Consider the following 19,749-nt stretch of genomic DNA (forward strand, 5'->3'; position numbering starts at 1 on the left):
ATGGTGTCTCACTCCTCCAAGCTGTATCCCTTACCTATCTACCCATGGGCTTGCCAGCACCGCTCCCCCCCCCCCCCACCGCCACATCTGTCATTTCCTTTAACTGCCCTTGTTTCCCATCTCCATTTTTTCTTTTTTTTTTTTTGAGACGGCGTCTCGCTCTGTCTCCCAGGCTGGAGTGCAGTGGCGCGATCTCTGCTTGCTGAAACCTTTGCCTCCCAGGTTCAAGGATTCTCCTGCCTCAGCCTCTGAGTAGCTGGGATTACAGGCATGCGCCACCACACCCGGCTAATTTTTGTATTTTTAGTAGAGACGGGGTTTTGCCATGTTGGCCAGGCTGGTCTTGAACTCCTGACAAGTGACCCACCCGACTCAGCCTCCGAAAGTGCTGAGATTACAGGCGTGAGCCCCCGCACCGGCCCCATCTCCATTTTCTTTTCCCATCCATGATCTTTCCTCTTCCATACTGCCGCCAGCCAAAGGCCTTGTTCAGCTTACATTTCCTTCCAATCTTCTTATCCCCCTCTTCCCCATTCTGCCCGCCCAAGTAAACCCTCCTCGGCTCTACTGGGAGCCCCCACCCCCAGGATCCAGCCAGCCCGGTGTCTCCCACCCTTCTTTCCCATCCAGAGCCCTCCTTTCTCACCCAGAACCTATTTTCCCTAGAATTGGCACCTGGGCCCACCTCGTTCATCCCTTCTTAAGGTTCCTCACGCGTTCCCTCCTCTCTCTCCTCACTGACGTTTCCTCTGGACTTCTCTCTCTCCAGCATTCCTTCACCCCCCCACCCCCAATTCTTATATTTCTGACTCTTTTGTCAACACTAATCACCCCCAAAAGCTTTACTTTTTCCAGAAACCCCATCTTTCTATATATGTCATCTTTTCCATTTTTCTCCCTCCTTATGACCCCAAACTTCCATCCCATTCTCTCTGATAATGGCCCCCAAACCCATCTGGCTCCATCTCTGCCACAGATCCCTCACCCCAGGCTTCTCTCACTTCTCACCAGGCACCCACAAAGCCCCCCAGGCAGCTCCATCTTTCCAATCCAATCCCATTATCCCAATCTCTACCCCAGGATCCCCCAAACTCCTCCCACTTCACCTCTGCCACAGACCCGCTCGCCCCCAAACTTCAGCCTCCCCTCATCTGCCCTCACCACCCACAGCCCCTCCTACCTAGCCCTCTCCCGCGCCGGGCCCGCGGGCTCCCCACATTCCGCCACGGCTAGCCCTCCCCGCGCCCCGGCCCCCTCGGCCTCGGCCTCGGCCAACTCGCGCTGCGCCTCCCCCTCTCCGGCTCCCCCTCTCTCCCCCCTCGCGGCTTGCCTCGCGCTCCCTCCCTCGCGTCTCCCTCCTGGCCCCTCTCTCCTCCGTTCCTCCGCGCTCCCTCCTTCTCCCTCTTCCTCCCTTCTCCCATCCCCCTCTCCCAGGCTCCCTCCCTTCGCCGTCCGCTTTCCTGTGCGAGTCGCCGGACGCACCGCCCAGCCCGTCCGCAGCCCCGCGCCGGGTCGGGGCCTCGGGCCGGGCCATTTCGGAGGGACCGCGGCTTCGGGGAGGGGCTAGGAGCGGGGAGAGGGAGCCGACTGCCGGGGAAGGGGCGGGGGCCGCGGGCGAGGCGGCCGAGGGGCCCGGGATCGCGCGGGTGCGGGCTGCGCTAGGCGGGCGCGGGCGGCGGCGGGTCGGAACCGCGCCGAGGGCCCGGCGGCGCGGCGGGGGCGGGCGGCGAGGCCCGGGGCATTCCGGGCGGCCAGGGGGAGGCGGCGAGCCCGGGGAGGTGGGGAGCAGAGCGGGGATCGGGGTTTGCTCCGGGGGCCGGCGGGCGATTGGGGCCAGGCGGGGAAAAGGGGGGATGGGGGCCGCCCTCCGGGGGGGTCGGGGCCGCCGCCGCCGTCGTCGCGGCGGCGACTGAGGCCGAGAAGAGGAGAGGGGGGCGGGGGAGCTGCCGTCGCCGCCCCCCAGAGGCGCCGGAGCCCGGAATCCCGCTCGGAGCCAGCCAGCCGTCCCGAGCTACCAGCAGGTAAGGTCTGCGGCCGCCTGGGCCCCGGGCCTGCGGGGTTCTGTCCCGCCCGGGCTCCGGCCTGCGGCTCCCCACCCCCACCCCTCCCAGTTCCCCCTCCTGCCGCCGCCGCCTCCATTTGTTATTTTCCCAATCCCGTCCCCCCACTGCGGGCTCTGCCTGGCCTGAGGGCCGGGGGCTTAGGGGGTGGGGCCCGCCGAGGAGAGTCGGGGGCCAGGGTTTCGGGAGGATCGGGAAGGTGGGGAAGGAGGGAGGGTCTCCGGAGGAGGCCTGTGGGGCCAGAGGGTATCCGGGACCCGCAGACCCAAAAGAGGAGGAACATCGAGGCCGGGGTTGGCGGAGGAAAACGGGGGACGCTGTGAGTGGGGTTCCGGGCGAAGGCAGAATGGATAGGAGAGATGGCAGCGAGGTGGGGCATGAAGCCTCCAGGAAAAAGCTCCAAAGGCCCAGAACACGGGTTCCGGAGCCTGGGGTTGGGGGCTTTAGGAATAGACGGGAAGTGGGAAACGGGAAAGGGGTGTGGTAGGTGGAAAAGAGGGATTGTGGCTGATGAACCTGGGGGAGACGGAGGCTTGGGCAAAGAGAGGTCCATTTTTGAGAAGAGCCGGAGGTTTTCCAGCGTGGAAGAGGGAAGGCCATGTCTTTGTGACGGTTTTCATTCCCCTACTCCAGGTCACCTCTGACCCTGTTTTCCGTATCCCAGACATAGTTATTTCTTGGAGAGGGCACTGGGGCCCAGTAGTGTGGGTTATCCCAAAACTAGTGAGGAGGAAAACAGGAACACAGAAGGGGGAGTTGGGAAGAAAGGGGTTCTGGGAGGATGGAAATGAGAGAATTGAGCAACCTTACAGGCACTCCAGGCAAGTTGCGACCTCCACCCTCCACCCTCCAATTTCCGGAGCGTCCGCTGCCCCTGGAGCTGTGATCTATATAGGGAGGCCTTAGTTACTGCTTTGAGCTCAAAGATCTCCCTTTGTGCATGGGCTTATTTTGACTAGGGTAGGTACCTTCAAGCTCCCTTCCCTGAGGCGCTATAGGAGGGTAGGAGTTGCTTTGGCAACTGGGGTAGGGGGTAGCTGCCAGATGGACACCTGGGATGGTCTCTTGAGGGGCATCTTTTGCCACTGTGTTGCTATGGTAGTGATCCAGTGGGATGTCAAATTGGTTGGGGGGGCTTCGAATGTTTATTGGACCTCAGCCTGTGGCTGTCCTTAGGACTTTGGGCTGGGTTTTGGAGGTTGTTTCTGGATCTGTTGGTGGTTGGGAGTTTCCCCAGGGTGTGCACCCTTTCATGTTGTAGTCTGTTGGAACAGGTAGATACGTTCCTTGCAGATCATAGGTGTTTTCTCCAAGTCTCTCCACCTGGGCATGATGGGAGGATGAAAACGCTTCTGTTCAGGTTACACCATCTTTTGGCAGTTGGTTCTGACCTCTACCTCCCTTATTATGTTATTTTTTGTAGAGTTGTCTTTTTGCTTCTTTGCACTTTCTTTCATTTTCTAAAACTTGAATTCCTCTTTGAGCCTCCCTTCTTGAGTAACTCTTTTCCTCCTTCCCTCAACTAACCTTTGGCCTTCTTCCCTGACCTTGTAGAAATGGCTGGGCTCCCAGGCCCATCCCAGGTGAGGGTGGCCCAGGACAGAGGGCTGTGAAACAGCTTCATGCAGGGGAAATACTATAGAACAGGAGCCGGGAGACCTGTCTCTAGACCTGGCTGTGCCTCTGTGACCTTGGGCAAGTCACTTCTCTTTGAGCCTGGGCTTCATTGTTAAGATGAAGGGGCTATAGATGAGATGATCTCTGAGGCCTCTCTGAACGTCCCGGATTCTCAGAAGGCTTAGGCCAGTGCATCGTTATCTGCTGGTCTGGGCTGCATTGTTATCTAGGAGTCACTTTGGACTGGTTTGTTAGTCTGGCAGGTCCAGAATGATGTTGGGGGCTGGGCCAATGATCCTGAAATTTAGCCTGCGAGCCCCTCCCAGAGAGCTTGTGACTCCACTGCATTCCTTCTGACATCCCATATTTCTCTCTTAATTTCTTTTCCTGTTCTTACTTAGGGGCTGTTTTTCTAGTTCTCACTTTCCTCCCAACCCAGTCTGGTCTTAATCATTTTCTTTTTAAAGTAAGGTAATGGCAGGGCGCAGTGGCTCACGCCTGTAATCCCAGCACTTTGGGAGGCTGAGGCGGGTGGATCACGAGGTCAGGAGATCGAGACCATCCTGGCTAACACTGTGAAACCCCGTCTCTAGTAAAAACACAAAAAAATTAGCCGGTGTGGTGGCGGGCGCCTGTAGTCTCAGCTACTCAGGAGGCTGAGGCAGGAGAATGGCGTGAACCCAGGAGGTGGAGCTTGCAGTGAGCCGAGATCGCGACACGGCACTCCAGCCTGGGTGACAAAGTGAGACTCCGTCTCAAAAAATAAATAAATAAATAAAATAAAGCAAGGTAATGAAGGTGAATGTGGTTAGTATGTGGCCAGATACAGAGTAGGTGCTCTGTAATATTAGTTACAATGATTGCCTGCTAGGAGTGTAGGCTGGTGCTAAAACATGACCCAGGTCTAGAAACACACACAATCCACCCCTAACTCCTTTCCTCCTCTGCCACTCCTTATCCCCAGGATTACTTGTTCTTTTATGACTGCTTTTCTCCTTCAAAGCTACTCATTGCTAGTTTTTATCAGATTTCAGGTGATTAAAAAAGAAGGGCATACTATGATTGCTGTGTTCCTCAGGTACATTCCTGTGTTTCTCTGACCTTTTGGATCCCCTAACCTAACTGACTTGGTGAACAGGTTCTGTGATGGGGAAGGGAGATGGACACCCTTCTCTAGGAGGGCTGGCAAAAATACGCCAATCACAAATAGTCATCTTTGTTGTGCTTTTTGTTTAAGATTGTTTTCCTCTTTTGCTATGGTGGGTGTTGTTCTTCGGATTTTTTTTTTTTTTGGTTGATAGTATTTTAAAACCAGTCTACACAACAACTAAAAAATGTGGGAAAATAGCTGTAGTTAAAAAAAAAAAAAAAAAAAAAAAAAAAAAAGGCCGGGCATGGTGGCTCACGCCTGTAATCCCAACACTTTAGGAGGCTGAGGCAGGTGGATCATCTGAGGTCAGGAGTTCGAGACCAGCCTGGTCAACATGGTGAAACTCCGTCTGTACTAAAAATACAAAAATTAGCCAGGTGTGGTGGTGTGCGCTTGTAATCTCAGCTACTTGGGAGGCTGAGGCAGGAGAATCGCTTGAACCTGGGAGGCGGAGGTGGCAGTGAGCTGAGATCATGCCATAGCACTCCAGCCTGGGGAACAAGCGCGAAAATCTATCTCAAAAAAAAAAAAAAGAAAAAAAAAAAGAAAACTAGTTGGCCGGGCACAGTGGCTCACGCCTGTAATCCCAGCACTTTGGAAGGCCGAGGCAGGCAGATCACCTGAGGTCAGTAGTTCAAGACCACCCTGACTAACATGGTGAAACCCTGTCTCTACTAAAAATACAAAAACTTAGCCGGGCGTGGTGGTGCATGCCTGTAATCCCAGCTATTCAGGAGGCTGAGGCAGGAGAATCGCTTGAACCTAGGAGGCAGAGGTTGCAGTGAGTGAGATCACGCCACTGCACTCCAGCCTGGGCAACAAGAGTGAAACTCTGTCTCAAAAAAAAAAAAAAAAAAAAAAGACAAGTCTACTGGGCAGAGCATCAGTTGAAAGTTCAGAAGATAGGCTCTGTCCCAGCAATTTTGTGATTCTAAGTAAATTGTGAAGTTTCCTGGAAAGGTTAGACTCACCCCTTACTGCCTGCATCAGTATGGTTCCGTGGAGGTGAGTGAGAATTACTGTGTTTCTTGGGAAAAAATACACTACAGAATATGGACATGCCGTTTACCTAGCAGGCCTCCAACTCAGAGTAGAATAGATGGGTAAGCTTAGTCTGTTCCCACTGGAGCTAGCAGCACTTAATTCAGGAAGAAAGACCTACTGATGTTAGTGGGTTTAAAGGTCAATCACAAGAAAAGCACACACACATCAGTGGAAAGGACGAAAACAGTAAGAAAATACCATTTTTGCTCTCAAAAGATCTTACAATCAGTAATTTGGAGGGACTTGACACTTAGCAAGAAATACAAACAAGTGCAAATGAATACAGCTGGCTATAGGGATTTGGATAAAGATAGATACCTGCTGATAGACAGATACGGATGGCTTGGCTGTGAGAAACTGTGTAACCCAGTCTACACCAAGTAGGAGGATAGGCTTAAAAACTGGTACATCTGTGTTGTTTGCTCACGGATATTTTGAGTCTTTAATCATTCATGTGAAAACCCTCACTTTTCCTCTAGCCTTAGGGAGCTCAAGTACTAGAGAATGGGTCCTTTATGGGGCTCTCAAAAATGAAGTTCTACAATTTGGGGCTACCTAGGTTTAGTCTTGGGATTGGTAGGGCTGTGTTCCTTTGTATTATAGAATGGGACATTCTTCTTCTACCTACTCTGATGTGAGAAAATATTCTTTTCATATCTCTGTGACTGATCTAGGCCTTCTGAGAATTCTCCCCAGCAACTTCTGAGGAGAATACAGCAAAGTATAGAAGAAAGAGCATGGGCTTTGAAGTCACCGACGTGGGTTTGATTCTGGCTCTGTCACTGGTTCCTCACTGTGTGAGGTTGGGCTAGTCACAATCACAATCTTTGAGCCTCAGTTCCCTCACCTATATAATGAGGGTAATAATGCTTACCATTCAGGATTGGTTGTAAATATTAAATGAAATCATGTATGTGAAGGGCCTGATATAAAGAAGGTATTCAATAAATTAATACTTCAATGTCATTTCTTTTTTCTTTTTTTTTTTTGAGACAGAGTCTTACTCTCTCACCCAGGCTGGAGTGCAGTGGCATGATCTCGGCTCACTGCAACCTCTGCCTCCCAGGTTCAAGTGATTTGCTTGCCTCAGCCTCCTGAGTAGCTGGGATTACAGGCACGTGCCACCACGCCTGGCTGGGTTTCACCATGTTGGCTAGGCTGGTCTTGAACTCCTGACCTTGTGATCCGTCCACCTAGGCCTCCCAAAGTGCTGGGATTATAGGCATGAGCCACCATGCCCCGCTCCATTTCTTTATGTTCCTTTGTAAGGCTCCGTGGAATGTGTGTGTTCACAAATATCCTTTAGGGATCATGAAGGGTAAACTGTGTGATCTCCTGGATTGGGGCTTGTAGGTACATCCGAATTTTCTGCCCTCTACAGAGATGAAAGAGATTATACTTTGAGCAGAATCTGCCTCCCTTTTAGATAGCTAAGGTAGCCCACGGGGCATGCCAGCAATGTCTTGTGGTATCTGTACCTCTTGGCCCAAAGGCTTAGGGTTGGGCTGCTTGCTCAGTTCTCTGACAAGCACAGTAGTATTCCTTTGTGACTCTGTTCTCCAAGTTGGAGACTCTGATGGTTTCCTTCTAACAGGTTTCATTGAAAACAGATCCTGCAAAAGTTCCAGGTGCCCACACTGGAAACTTGGAGATCCTGCTTCCCAGACCACAGCTGTGGGGAACTTGGGGTGGAACCGAGAAGTTTCTGTATTCAGCTGCCCAGGCAGAGGAGAATGGGGTCTCCACAGCCTGAAGAATGAAGACACGACAGAATAAAGACTCGGTGAGTTAAAATGAGAGACGTGAAAGATGAGGGGCGGGGCAGGCAAGCTAGGAGGAAGGGTCTAGAGAAGAAGAACAAATAATGTGCACCATAAAGTTAGGTGCAATGTAAAGAACAGTGTTACCTACCTCCTTCCTCCTCCTGTAGATGTCAATGAGGAGTGGACGGAAGAAAGAGGCCCCTGGGCCCCGGGAAGAACTGAGATCGAGGGGCCGGGCCTCCCCTGGAGGGGTCAGCACGTCCAGCAGTGATGGCAAAGCTGAGAAGTCCAGGCAGACAGCCAAGGTATTCTGTCCTCAGGTCCTCCCACAGGATGCCCAAGGCACTCGGGCTGAGGGTGTGTGTGTGTTGTGGGGGGATCTTCCTGTTTGGCAGAGGGTAACGGTGGAGCTCGGGAGGTAGGGAAAAGACAGGAATTTTCTCTTTCTCTCTAACAGAAGGCCCGAGTAGAGGAAGCCTCCACCCCAAAGGTCAACAAGCAGGGTCGGAGTGAGGAGATCTCAGAGAGTGAAAGTGAGGAGACCAATGCACCAAAAAAGACCAAAACTGAGGTGGGAGACCCTTGTTGCCATCCTGACCCATCTTGTAACCATTCTTTTCTCAGACTTCCTTATGCTCACTATTCTTAGCTGGATCTCTCCTGGGACATAAGAGAAAGGCCAGATCATAGTGCTTATGAGAGCAGTTCTGTCTATAATATGCCAGAGAGATTCTTAGAGCTTTGACAGACCACCAGATGACCAGGCAGGGCCAAAGGGGACCAGAAGAGTTGGGGGATTCTAGTCTCTGGGTGAGAAGTCTTAGTCGGAGGAACAAATAAATCGTAAGGAAAATGCAGAAGTGGTCTTTTTTATTGTTTTGTTTGTTTGTTTGTTTTTGAGACAGTTTCGCTCTGTCACCCAGGCTGGAGTACAGTGGCACAATCTCAGCTCATTGCAACCTCCGCCTCCTGGGTTCAAACAATTGTGCCTCAGCCTCCCGAGTGGCTGGGATTATAGGGATGAGCCACCATGCCCGGCTAATTTTTGTATTTTTGATAGAGACAGTGTTTCACCATGTTGGCCAGGCTGGTTTGGAACTCCTGGCATCAAGTGATCCGCCCGCTTCAGCCTCCCAAAGTGCTGGGATTACAGGTGTAAGCCTCTGTGCCCGGCCAGAAGTGGTATAAAAACCAAGGGCTTGGGGGATGGAGGATGGTTAAAGTGGTGGTTATGAGATGGTGGAAGACAGGGAGTTGGAGTCAGCTGTGGGTAGAGACAAGGTGCTTGAGATGGATCCTTGAGGAAGGAATAGGGTTTTACAGGCGGGAAACAAGACTGGCTGCTAGGGAGCAGCCAAGAATGTGAGGAAAGTGAGAAATCCCCAGATGGTAAGAGGTGGGCTTGAGCAAGAGTACTCACCACATCACAGTACAACAGTGTGCTGTGAGGGGAAATGATTTTATGCAAGAGAGGCCCCAAATCTCAGGGAAGCAGGAAAGGAAAAGAGAAAAAATGAGTCTTCCCTTTTCTACAGCAGGAACTCCCTCGGCCACAGTCTCCCTCCGATCTGGATAGCTTGGACGGGCGGAGCCTTAATGACGATGGCAGCAGCGACCCTAGGGATATCGACCAGGACAACCGAAGCACGTCCCCCAGCATCTACAGCCCTGGAAGTGTGGAGAATGACTCCGACTCATCTTCTGGCCTGTCCCAGGGCCCAGCCCACCCCTACCACCCACCTCCACTCTTTCCTCCTTCCCCTCAACCGCCAGACAGCACCCCTCGACAGCCAGAGGCTAGCTTTGAACCCCATCCTTCTGTGACACCCACTGGATATCATGCTCCCATGGAGCCCCCCACATCTCGAATGTTCCAGGCTCCTCCTGGGGCCCCTCCCCCTCACCCACAGCTCTATCCTGGGGGCACTGGTGGAGTTTTGTCTGGACCCCCAATGGGTCCCAAGGGGGGAGGGGCTGCCTCATCAGTGGGGGGCCCTAATGGGGGTAAGCAGCACCCCCCACCCACTACTCCCATTTCAGTATCAAGCTCTGGGGCTAGTGGTGCTCCCCCAACAAAGCCGCCTACCACTCCAGTGGGTGGTGGGAACCTACCTTCTGCTCCACCACCAGCCAACTTCCCCCATGTGACACCGAACCTGCCTCCCCCACCTGCCCTGAGACCCCTCAACAATGCCTCAGCCTCTCCCCCTGGCCTGGGGGCCCAACCACTACCTGGTCATCTGCCCTCTCCCCACGCCATGGGACAGGGTATGGGTGGACTTCCTCCTGGCCCAGAGAAGGGCCCAACTCTGGCTCCTTCACCCCACTCTCTGCCTCCTGCTTCCTCTTCTGCCCCAGCGCCTCCCATGAGGTTTCCTTATTCATCCTCTAGTAGTAGCTCTGCAGCAGCCTCCTCTTCCAGTTCTTCCTCCTCTTCCTCTGCCTCCCCCTACCCAGCTTCCCAGGCATTGCCCAGTTACCCCCACTCTTTCCCTCCCCCAACAAGCCTCTCTGTCTCCAATCAGCCCCCCAAGTATACTCAGCCTTCTCTCCCATCCCAGGCTGTGTGGAGCCAGGGTCCCCCACCACCTCCTCCCTATGGCCGCCTCTTAGCCAACAGTAATGCCCACCCAGGCCCCTTCCCTCCCTCTACTGGGGCCCAGTCCACCGCCCACCCACCAGTCTCAACACATCACCATCACCACCAGCAACAGCAGCAGCAGCAGCAGCAGCATCACGGAAGCTCTGGGCCTCCTCCTCCTGGAGCATTTCCCCACCCACTGGAGGGCGGTAGCTCCCACCACGCACACCCTTACGCCATGTCTCCCTCCCTGGGGTCTCTGAGGCCCTACCCACCAGGGCCAGCACACCTGCCCCCACCTCACAGCCAGGTGTCCTACAGCCAAGCAGGCCCCAATGGCCCTCCAGTCTCTTCCTCTTCCAACTCTTCCTCTTCCACTTCTCAAGGGTCCTACCCATGTTCACACCCCTCCCCTTCCCAGGGCCCTCAAGGGGCGCCCTACCCTTTCCCACCGGTGCCTACGGTCACCACCTCTTCGGCTACCCTTTCCACGGTCATTGCCACCGTGGCTTCCTCGCCAGCAGGCTACAAAACGGCCTCCCCACCTGGGCCCCCACCGTACGGAAAGAGAGCCCCGTCCCCGGGGGCCTACAAGACAGCCACCCCACCCGGATACAAACCCGGGTCGCCTCCCTCCTTCCGAACGGGGACCCCACCGGGCTATCGAGGAACCTCGCCACCTGCAGGCCCAGGGGCCTTCAAGCCGGGCTCGCCCACCGTGGGACCTGGGCCCCTGCCACCTGCGGGGCCCTCAAGCCTGCCATCGCTGCCACCACCACCTGCGGCCCCTGCCTCAGGGCCGCCCCTGAGCGCCACGCAGATCAAACAGGAGCCGGCTGAGGAGTATGAGACCCCCGAGAGCCCGGTGCCCCCAGCCCGCAGCCCCTCGCCCCCTCCCAAGGTGGTAGATGTACCCAGCCATGCCAGTCAGTCTGCCAGGTGAGCGGCCAGGTGGGGCGGAGGTGGGCCTGGAAGGGGGACGACGACAAGGCGGCGACGAGAGAGGGAATAGCAGGGAGGGGCCTTGCGCTGGTGTAGTGTTTTAGAAAAGCACGCCCCTCTCCTCCGTCCAGGCCTAGTGGCCAGTGAGGCCCGCAGCAGCTCACAGCCTGCAGGGGTGGTTTTGAGGCGGGGGCTACAAGCACTCGCCGGGGCCGCGGCGCTGCGGGCTCCATCGGGCAGCTCGCACCGGCTGAGCGCCCGCTGCTTCCACGCCCGGCAGGTTCAACAAACACCTGGATCGCGGCTTCAACTCGTGCGCGCGCAGCGACCTGTACTTCGTGCCACTGGAGGGCTCCAAGCTGGCCAAGAAGCGGGCCGACCTGGTGGAGAAGGTGCGGCGCGAGGCCGAGCAGCGCGCGCGCGAAGAAAAGGAGCGCGAGCGCGAGCGGGAACGCGAGAAAGAGCGCGAGCGCGAGAAGGAGCGCGAGCTTGAACGCAGCGTGGTGAGTGCGTCACTGCCTGCGCCACCGCCTTCTTTCCCTCCTTCCCTCTGCGCTGCGCTGCGCTGCGCTACGCTACGCTGCGGGGCTGGGGCTGGGGCTGGGGCTGGGGCTGGGTGGGCGGGCGAGTCACGTCGCCACCTGTCGGAGGGGAGGTACCACTGCAGCCCAGGAAATGGAGCCCAAAAGGTTTTCAGCGAGAGCCATCTGCATTCCTGGGTTGGGAAAAGGCATGCTCAGATGGGACTACCTGTGGATCCCAAGAAGGGCAAATATTTGGGAGCGGGGGCCGCAGTTAAGTTCTAGGTGAGCAGAGTTTCAATGAGTTGAGGCATTTTGGCATTCGGCTGTCGAAACAAATGGGCAGCTTGAAACCAGCCACCTCTTTTTATAACTGCCGCTTTGACTCCACTTTTCCCTGTATCCCACAGAAGTTGGCTCAGGAGGGCCGTGCTCCGGTGGAATGCCCATCTCTGGGCCCAGTGCCCCATCGCCCTCCATTTGAACCGGGCAGTGCGGTGGCTACAGTGCCCCCCTACCTGGGTCCTGACACTCCAGCCTTGCGCACTCTCAGTGAATATGCCCGGCCTCATGTCATGTCTCCTGGCAATCGCAACCATCCATTCTACGTGCCCCTGGGGGCAGTGGACCCGGGGCTCCTGGGTTACAATGTCCCGGCCCTGTACAGCAGTGATCCAGCTGCCCGGGAGAGGGAACGGGAAGCCCGTGAACGAGACCTCCGTGACCGCCTCAAGCCTGGCTTCGAGGTGAAGCCTAGTGAGCTGGAACCCCTACATGGGGTCCCTGGGCCGGGCTTGGATCCCTTTCCCCGCCATGGGGGCCTGGCTCTGCAGCCTGGCCCACCTGGCCTGCACCCTTTCCCCTTTCATCCGAGCCTGGGGCCCCTGGAGCGAGAACGTCTAGCGCTGGCAGCTGGGCCAGCCCTGCGGCCTGACATGTCCTATGCTGAGCGGCTGGCAGCTGAGAGGCAGCACGCAGAAAGGGTGGCGGCCCTGGGCAATGACCCGCTGGCCCGGCTGCAGATGCTCAATGTGACTCCCCATCACCACCAGCACTCCCACATCCACTCGCACCTGCACCTGCACCAGCAAGATGCTATCCATGCAGGTGAGACCCCTCCTTCCTTGCCCTGGCCCTTTGGGGCCACCTTCCCCCTATCATGACTGGGCTCTTTCGTTCCTATGGCCAAGACTTTCCTCCCCTGGCCTGGCATGAACCTTTCCTGAGATTGCTGCCCTGAACTTTGCCTCCCTGACGTTCTCTCAGCCTTGTCTTCTCATGGCCTTCCCTGGCCACAAAGCCTGTATGCCCCACAGCCCAGTCCTTTCCATAGTCTAGTATCCTACCCATGACAGAGGCCCACACGGGAGCTTTTGAAGGACACACTTTTCTATTCTCACAGCCCCATTCTCCCAAGCCCTTCACAAACCTGTCTTCTTATTTATTTTTTTGAGACATGGTCTTGCTCTGCCACCCAGGCTGGAGTGTAGTGGCGCAATCACAGCTCACTGCAGCCTCGACTTCCCGGTCTCAAGTGATCCTCCTACCTCAGCCTCTGGAGTAGCTGGGATTACAGGCGTGTGTCACCATACCTGGCTAATTTTTGTATTTTTGGTAGAGATGGGGTTTCGCCATGTTGGCCATGGCTGGTCTCAAATTCCTGAGCTCAGAGCGATCCACCCACCTCGGCCTCCCAAAGTCCTGAGATTACAGACGTGAGCCACCGTGCCCAACCCACAAACCTATTTTCTGATTTCTCTGGATTCAACTCATTTTTTGCCATTTTCTCCTTTTCTCCCTCTGTGAGGTCTTTCATGTTTTTCCCCATCTCTAGATCTGTAACTTTCTAGAAAGGGCCCTGTAGCTTTGGGTTTGGGTGTCATAGGCGATAATGAGCTTTACTTACTATCCTTTCACCATTTTTTTGTTTTTGAGACGGAGTCTCGCCCTGTCAGCAAGCTGGAGTGCAGTGGCGCGATCTCGGCTTACTGCAACCTCCGCCTCTGGGGTTCAAGTGATTCTCCTGCCTCAGCAGGCACTGCCTGCCCGAGTAGCTGGGACTGCAGGCGTGTGCCACCAAGTACAGCTAATTTTTGTATTTTTAGTAGACACGGGGTTTCACTATGTTGGCCAGGATAGTCTTGATCTCTTGACCTTGTGATCCACCTGCCTTGGTCTCCCAAAGTGCTGGAATTACAAGCGTGAGCCACCGCACCCGGCTTCCTTTTTTTCTTTTGCCCAGACTGGAGTGCAGTGGCGCGATCTCAGCTCACTGCAGCTTCCACCTCCCAGGTTCAAGCGATTCTCCTGCCTCAGCCTCCCGAGGAGCTGGGACTATAGGTGTGTGCCACCCTGCCTGGGTAATTTTTTTGTATTTTTCGTAGAAACAGTGTTTCACCATCTTGGCCAGGCTGGTCTTGAACTCCTGACTTCAGGTGATCTGCCTGCCTCAGCCTCCCAAAGTGCTGAGATTATAGGCTTGAGCCACTGCGCCCGGCCTCTTCTTGTCTTATTTCCTAAACTTCTATCATCCTCCACCTCCTTCACGCAGTCTACCTCTCTCTGTCCTTCCCCTCAGACCCTTCTGATGACTGTAATCTCCTGTCCTCTGTCATCCATATGTCCCTCCTCCAGTAGGGCTCAGCCTGTCCACCCCTGCCAGGCCTCTGGTTCTTCCACTCTGCTTTTGTTCCACTTTGGAGCTCCTTGTGTTTGTCCGACTCAGTTCCCAGGCTTGGATCCCTTCACCCAAATGCATGGTTTGCCCTAAACCTGCCTTCTGGTGACACCTTCCTCTTCTCTGCCCTCCAGCCTCTGCCTCGGTGCACCCTCTCATTGACCCCCTGGCTTCAGGATCTCACCTTACCCGGATCCCCTACCCAGCTGGAACTCTCCCTAACCCCCTGCTTCCTCACCCTCTGCACGAGAACGAAGTTCTTCGTCACCAGCTCTTTGGTAAGGATGGAAGTTGGGGTAGGCAGCTCCAATGAGAAAAGGGCAGAAAGGAGGTATTTGGGTGGGGGGATGGGCATAGTTGGGCTTGGGGAGGGAGGAGGAGGTGCCTAGAGGAGCTGGGCATGGGAATAAAAGAGCTGAAGCTCTGCCCAAGAGAAGCACGAGTTTTAGTGTCAGCCTAAGAGGTTCGAATCCCAATTCCACTCTACCACTGGCAACTTACAGAACTGGCTGTGTTACCTGACTTTTTAGTTCATTACCTTTGTATGTAAAGGAGCTGGCTATCCCCTGGTCCAGAGCAGGTACTTGTTATCCATTGGTCGTGTGCCCCTTGCCCTTCCTGCTCACAGCTGCCCCTTACCGGGACCTGCCGGCCTCCCTTTCTGCCCCGATGTCAGCAGCTCATCAGCTGCAGGCCATGCACGCACAGTCAGCTGAGCTGCAGCGCTTGGCGCTGGAACAGCAGCAGTGGCTGCATGCCCATCACCCGCTGCACAGTGTGCCGCTGCCTGCCCAGGAGGACTACTACAGGTACCCTAGGGTGCCCCAGCCCAGGGGACATGGGCTCAGCGAGCCTGGGAGGGGCTGTGGGCATGCTACAGCTGGGCACTGTGCTCCTGGGGGAGGGAACCCCTCCTCTCCCAACCCCTTCGGTCAGAGGGGGCAAGGTCAGAGTTGGTCTCAAGTCTCTTACCTCTCTGCTATGCACTGCCCCTTCTCTAGTCACCTGAAGAAGGAAAGCGACAAGCCACTGTAGAACCTGCGATCAAGAGAGCACCATGGCTCCTACATTGGACCTTGGAGCACCCCCACCCTCCCCCCACCGCGCCCTTGGCCTGCCACCCAGAGCCGAGAGGGTGCTGCTCAGTTGCAGGGCCTCCGCAGCTGGACAGAGAGTGGGGGAGGGAGGGACAGACAGAAGGCCAAGGCCCGGTGTGGTGTGCAGAGGTGGGGAGGTGGCGAGGATGGGGACAGAAAGCGCACAGAATCTTGGACCAGGTGCTTCCTTGTCCCCCCTGCTTTTCTCCTCCCCCATGCCCAAACCCTGTGGCCGCCGCCCCTCCCCTGCCCCGTTGGTGTGATTATTTCATCTGTTAGATGTGGCTGTTTTGCGTAGCATCGTGTGCCACCCCTGCCCCTCCCCGATCCCTGTGTGTGCGCCCCCTCTGCAATGTATGCCCCTTTCCCCTTCCCCACATTAATAATTTATATATATAAATATCTATATGACGCTCTTAAAAAAACATCCCAACCAAAACCAACCAAACAAAAACATCCTCACAACTCCCCAGGAACATGGCTGTGACTGTTCTTTGCGGGATATGGGGGTGAGGCTGGGTCTCAGTGCAGCGGTGCTTAGAGAGAACTGCAGCCAGGGCCTGGCAGGGAAGCGGGAAGAGACCAGACCTTCTTAAGGAACGGGGTGTGGGGGCTGGGAAGAATTGGAGAGGGGATCCCTGAAGAGCCCAGAGCCTTGACTCAGCTGGAGGCGGTACCATGGGTGCTGGTGCCCCCTCCTGCCCCAAGGCTGGGCAGGACCACTGCGTGCCAGTGGAGGCCTTGGTCTGGGCTCTGTGGCTCATGCCTGTAAGACGCGGGTGGATTGCTTGAGCCCAGGAGTTGGAAACCAGCTTGGGCAACATAGAGAAACCCCATCTTAAAACAAAATCAGCTGGGGGTTGTGGTGCACTTGTGGTCTCAGCTACTCAGGAGGCTGAGGTGGGAGGATCACTTGGGGGTCGAGGCTGCAGTGAGTCATGATCGCACCACTGCACTCTATCCTGGGTGACAGAGCAAGGCCCTATCTCAAAACAAACAAACAAAAGATACCCCAACAAACCAAACACTAGAGGCCTGGGACAGGCCCACCTCTGACATGGTCAGGTCTAGGAATCTATTCAGACGGGTCTCACTGCTAGGAGCCATCAGAGTCCTCCAGAACAAAGGCTTCAGAGTCCTGAAACCTTTCCGTGGAATAGTTTAAGAAACGGTTATGAGGCCAGGCGCGACGGCTCACGCTGGTAATCCCAGGACTTTGGGAGGCCGAGGCGGGCGGATCACGAGGTCAGGAATTCCAGACCAGCTTGGCCAACATGGCAAAACCCTGTCTCTACTAAAAACAAAACATTAGCTGGGCATAGTGGCGCGCGCCTGTCGTCCCAGCGACTTGGGAGGTTGAGGCAGGAGAATCGCTTGAACCCGGGAGGTGGAGGTTATGGTGAGCCAAGATCCCCCCCAGCTGCACTCCAGCTTGGCGACAGAGCAAGACTCCGTCTCAAAAACAAAAACAAAGCCGGTTATGAAGCGGGGGTGGGGTGGGCTAGTTTTAATAGGTCCAGGCGATCAGTACCTGGCATCCTTAACCACCTACAGTTTGAGAAGGGAGTGGGTGATAAAAGCCTGGAAGGGAAGGGAAATCGGGCCGGGCATTAGGCTCCATCGCTCATCAATAGACAAGGCCTTTAGGAAACTGCGACAACGGCTTTTGCTCTGGGCCTTTACTGCCGAATCCAGGTCTCCGGGCTTAACAACAACGAAGGGGCTGTGACTGGCTGCTTTCTCAACCAATCAGTACCGAACTCATTTGCATGGGCTGAGAACAAATGTTCGCGAACTCTAGAAATAATGACTTAAGTAAGTTCCTTAGAATATTATTTTTCCTACTAAAAACTACAACATGCATCGTTGTTTATACAGTAATAGGAACAGGAAAAAAGGTCACCTAAGCTCACCCTCACCAATTGTGGAGTTCCTGCATATCCCATCTTCTCTCCAAACACATGCGCGGTAGTGTTACAGCTCTTTTAGAATTTGTCTAGCAGGCTTTCCGGTTTTTTTTTACTGGAAAGCCCCTCTTATGTAGTTTGTTTTTAACAGCAGATTATTTTCACTGTGCACAAATAATGTCTGTGGGTAGGTTTGTTGGTCTAAATGCTGTTAAGTCCGCGGTGTGAAAATTTGGGCCACGCCTGGAGGCTTCCGGCTGCGCTGGATGCTGCTTCCTTTCCGCCCCCACTAGCCTTGGGAACGGTTGTAGGACGTGGCTCTTTATTCGTGAGTTTTCCATTTACCTCCGCTGAACCTACAGCTTCAGACGCCCTATGGCGTCCGCCTCGACCCAACCGGCGGCCCTGAGCGCTGAGCAAGCGAAGGGTGAGAATCATCCTAGTCAAGGCATGGGCTGCCGGTCTGGGGAGGATGCGGGCGGAGGATGTGGGGCGACAAACCTGGCTACGTCCGCCGGGAAAATGGGGTAGGGGACGCCGGGTACCGTCCTTCTAACTGGGGCGCTTTCCCCCAAGACTTGGGATCTTATTGGGTTACCTACAGCCTCAATCCACTAATTCCTTGCGCTCTCCGCTGGGCCCGCTGTCCGTTCTCCAACGCCTACCCGGGACGCCTCCCTGGGATGCTTCTGGCGCGCAGTGGTCCTGGCGGAGGTGATCCAGGCGTTCTCCGCCCCGGAGAATGCAGTGCGCATGGACGAGGCTCGGGATAACGCCTGCAATGACATGGGTAAGATGCTGCAATTCGTGCTGCCCGTGGCCACGCAGATCCAGCAGGAGGTTATCAAAGCCTATGGCTTCAGCTGCGACGGGGAAGGTGGGTCAGACGCGGGAAGGCGGGAGTTGGGTCGGGAGAGGGCGCGGGATCTGTGGGCCCATGAGCGGTTGTCCCCTTTCTCGCCACACGGCGGCAGCCACAATCTGACTAACATTCTTGGCACTCAGAGCCCAGGGTCTACCCTGAGCTTGTGCGTCCGAGTTGCATTTTGTACAGTAGAGGTTCCGTATCCCTTACCCGGAATGGTTGGGACCGGAAGTGTTTCGGGTTTTTTCGGATTTCGGAATATTTACATATACATGGATATCTTGGGGGATGGGACCTAAATCTGAACACGAAATTGTTTTGTTTCATATACACACACCTTATGCACATAGCCTGAAGGTAATTTTATATAATAGTCTGAATAATTTTGTGCATGAGACAAAGTTTTGACTGCGTTTTGACTACAGTCTCCCCCACCCCCCACTATGAAGTCAGGTGTGGAATTTTCCATTTTCGGCCTCACACTGGCGCTCATAATTTCAGATTTTGGATTTTCTAATTAAGGATGGCCAACCTGTACTGTTAATCACATTATTATTCCATTTTGTGATGAGGAAGCAAACTCTAATGGTGCAGACTCTCGAGTAGCAGAGCTGGACTTAAATGCTGTTGTGCCACCTTTTAGTGACATGTCTGCATGACAGCAGTGGCTGCAGTCTCTCCAGGGTGTTTCAGCTAATTTTTGTTTGGGGGGTTGGTGGTTAAATTTTTGGTGAGATCCTGGTGTTCCCCAAAGGTGTTGACTGATTCAGCTCTGCTGCCCCATAGCCTTCCTGAGTTCCAGCTACAGACCTGGGGTCTCGTGTTCATTCTTGGGGTTCCAGTGACGAAACTGCTAAAATGGTTCACCTGAGAGCAAGAAGCACAATGCCTTGGGACATTTTCATTCACTGCATCCCATCTAGTTGTGCCCAGTGTAGACCAAATGTCATCATCCAAACCACACGGGACAGAGGCCTGCATGCGTCCTGTTTGGCAAACAGCTGCCCAGCCAGTGGGGGAGCAGTTCATGCTTAAACTACCACCCTCTCCAGGTGTCTTAGGCACGCTGGTCCTTAGGAGAAGGGTTGACCTTCCACTCCCTCTTGCAGGTGTCCTTAAGTTTGCTCGCTTGGTCAAGTCCTACGAAGCCCAGGATCCTGAGATCGCCAGCCTGTCAGGCAAGCTGAAGGCGCTGTTCCTGCCGCCCATGACCCTGCCACCCCATGGGCCTGCTGCTGGTGGCAGCGTGGCCGCCTCCTGAGAGTTGGCCCTCCCTTGTGCCACTGCCAGGGGAGGAAAGGCCTTGATGTTCCAGACAATAATAAATGCGCCTGTGACTTAGCCTTGGTGTCAGTCTCTTGCGGACCTGACAACCCGCATCTCTCCTTCCCTGATTCCCTCTGCCTTTCCAGGCCCCATCCCCCTGAACAGCTCCTTCCTATAGTCCTGGCTGGGCCTAACCCTGCCCCAGGGCCTAACCCTGCCTGAGGCTCCTCCCCTTCCCCCGGGGCAGGTTGAGAGGCTG

At 55.1% G+C, this 19,749-nt stretch overlaps 2 protein-coding genes and 1 pseudogene across 5 annotated transcripts; all 3 read left to right on the top strand.

Annotated features, from left to right (window-relative positions):
• Positions 1-1,611: 1,611 nt before the first annotated feature.
• Positions 1,612-15,928, top strand: ATN1 (atrophin 1). 3 transcript variants are annotated; one of them, XM_031007256.3, is made up of 10 exons: positions 1,612-2,021; positions 7,466-7,654; positions 7,802-7,939; positions 8,092-8,205; positions 9,170-11,154; positions 11,438-11,660; positions 12,089-12,785; positions 14,490-14,633; positions 14,984-15,164; positions 15,357-15,928. In XM_031007256.3, the coding sequence occupies exons 2-10, from the start codon at positions 7,628-7,630 to the stop codon at positions 15,388-15,390; spliced, it is 3,543 nt and encodes a 1,180-aa protein (XP_030863116.2). In that variant the 5' UTR covers positions 1,612-2,021; positions 7,466-7,627; the 3' UTR covers positions 15,391-15,928. The 3 variants fall into 3 exon arrangements, with proteins under 3 accessions (XP_030863116.2, XP_030863118.2, XP_030863117.2); XM_031007258.3 differs by having other exon boundaries at positions 1,872-2,021; positions 9,173-11,154; XM_031007257.3 differs by having other exon boundaries at positions 1,885-2,021; positions 7,482-7,654.
• A 1,470-nt stretch (positions 15,929-17,398) lies between these two features.
• C10H12orf57 (chromosome 10 C12orf57 homolog) lies at positions 17,399-19,565 on the top strand. 2 transcript variants are annotated; one of them, XM_019037976.4, is made up of 3 exons: positions 17,399-17,786; positions 18,060-18,149; positions 19,334-19,565. In XM_019037976.4, exons 1-3 carry the CDS (start codon positions 17,735-17,737, stop codon positions 19,483-19,485), a joined length of 294 nt encoding a protein of 97 aa, XP_018893521.1. In that variant the 5' UTR covers positions 17,399-17,734; the 3' UTR covers positions 19,486-19,565. The 2 variants fall into 2 exon arrangements, with proteins under 2 accessions (XP_018893521.1, XP_004052661.1); XM_004052613.5 differs by having other exon boundaries at positions 17,403-17,786; positions 18,060-18,236.
• Positions 17,422-17,487, top strand: LOC115933384 (uncharacterized; annotated as a pseudogene).
• Positions 19,566-19,749: the final 184 nt, after the last annotated feature.

Source organism: Gorilla gorilla, chromosome 10 (assembly GCF_029281585.2).
Source record: "Gorilla gorilla gorilla isolate KB3781 chromosome 10, NHGRI_mGorGor1-v2.1_pri, whole genome shotgun sequence".
Classification (NCBI taxonomy): Eukaryota; Metazoa; Chordata; class Mammalia; order Primates; family Hominidae; genus Gorilla; species Gorilla gorilla.

Coding starts and splice junctions, on each gene's coding strand:
- ATN1 (XM_031007256.3), top strand. CDS start 7,628: ATGAAGACACGACAGAATAAAGACTCG. Junction 11,661..12,088: donor GCGAGCTTGAACGCAGCGTG/GTGAGTGCGTCA, acceptor TGTATCCCACAG/AAGTTGGCTCAGGAGGGCCG. Junction 15,165..15,356: donor GCCCAGGAGGACTACTACAG/GTACCCTAGGGT, acceptor CCCCTTCTCTAG/TCACCTGAAGAAGGAAAGCG.
- C10H12orf57 (XM_004052613.5), top strand. CDS start 17,735: ATGGCGTCCGCCTCGACCCAACCGGCGGCCCTGAGCGCTGAGCAAGCG. Junction 17,787..18,059: donor GAGCGCTGAGCAAGCGAAGG/GTGAGAATCATC, acceptor TCTGGCGCGCAG/TGGTCCTGGCGGAGGTGATC. Junction 18,237..19,333: donor CTTCAGCTGCGACGGGGAAG/GTGGGTCAGACG, acceptor TCCCTCTTGCAG/GTGTCCTTAAGTTTGCTCGC.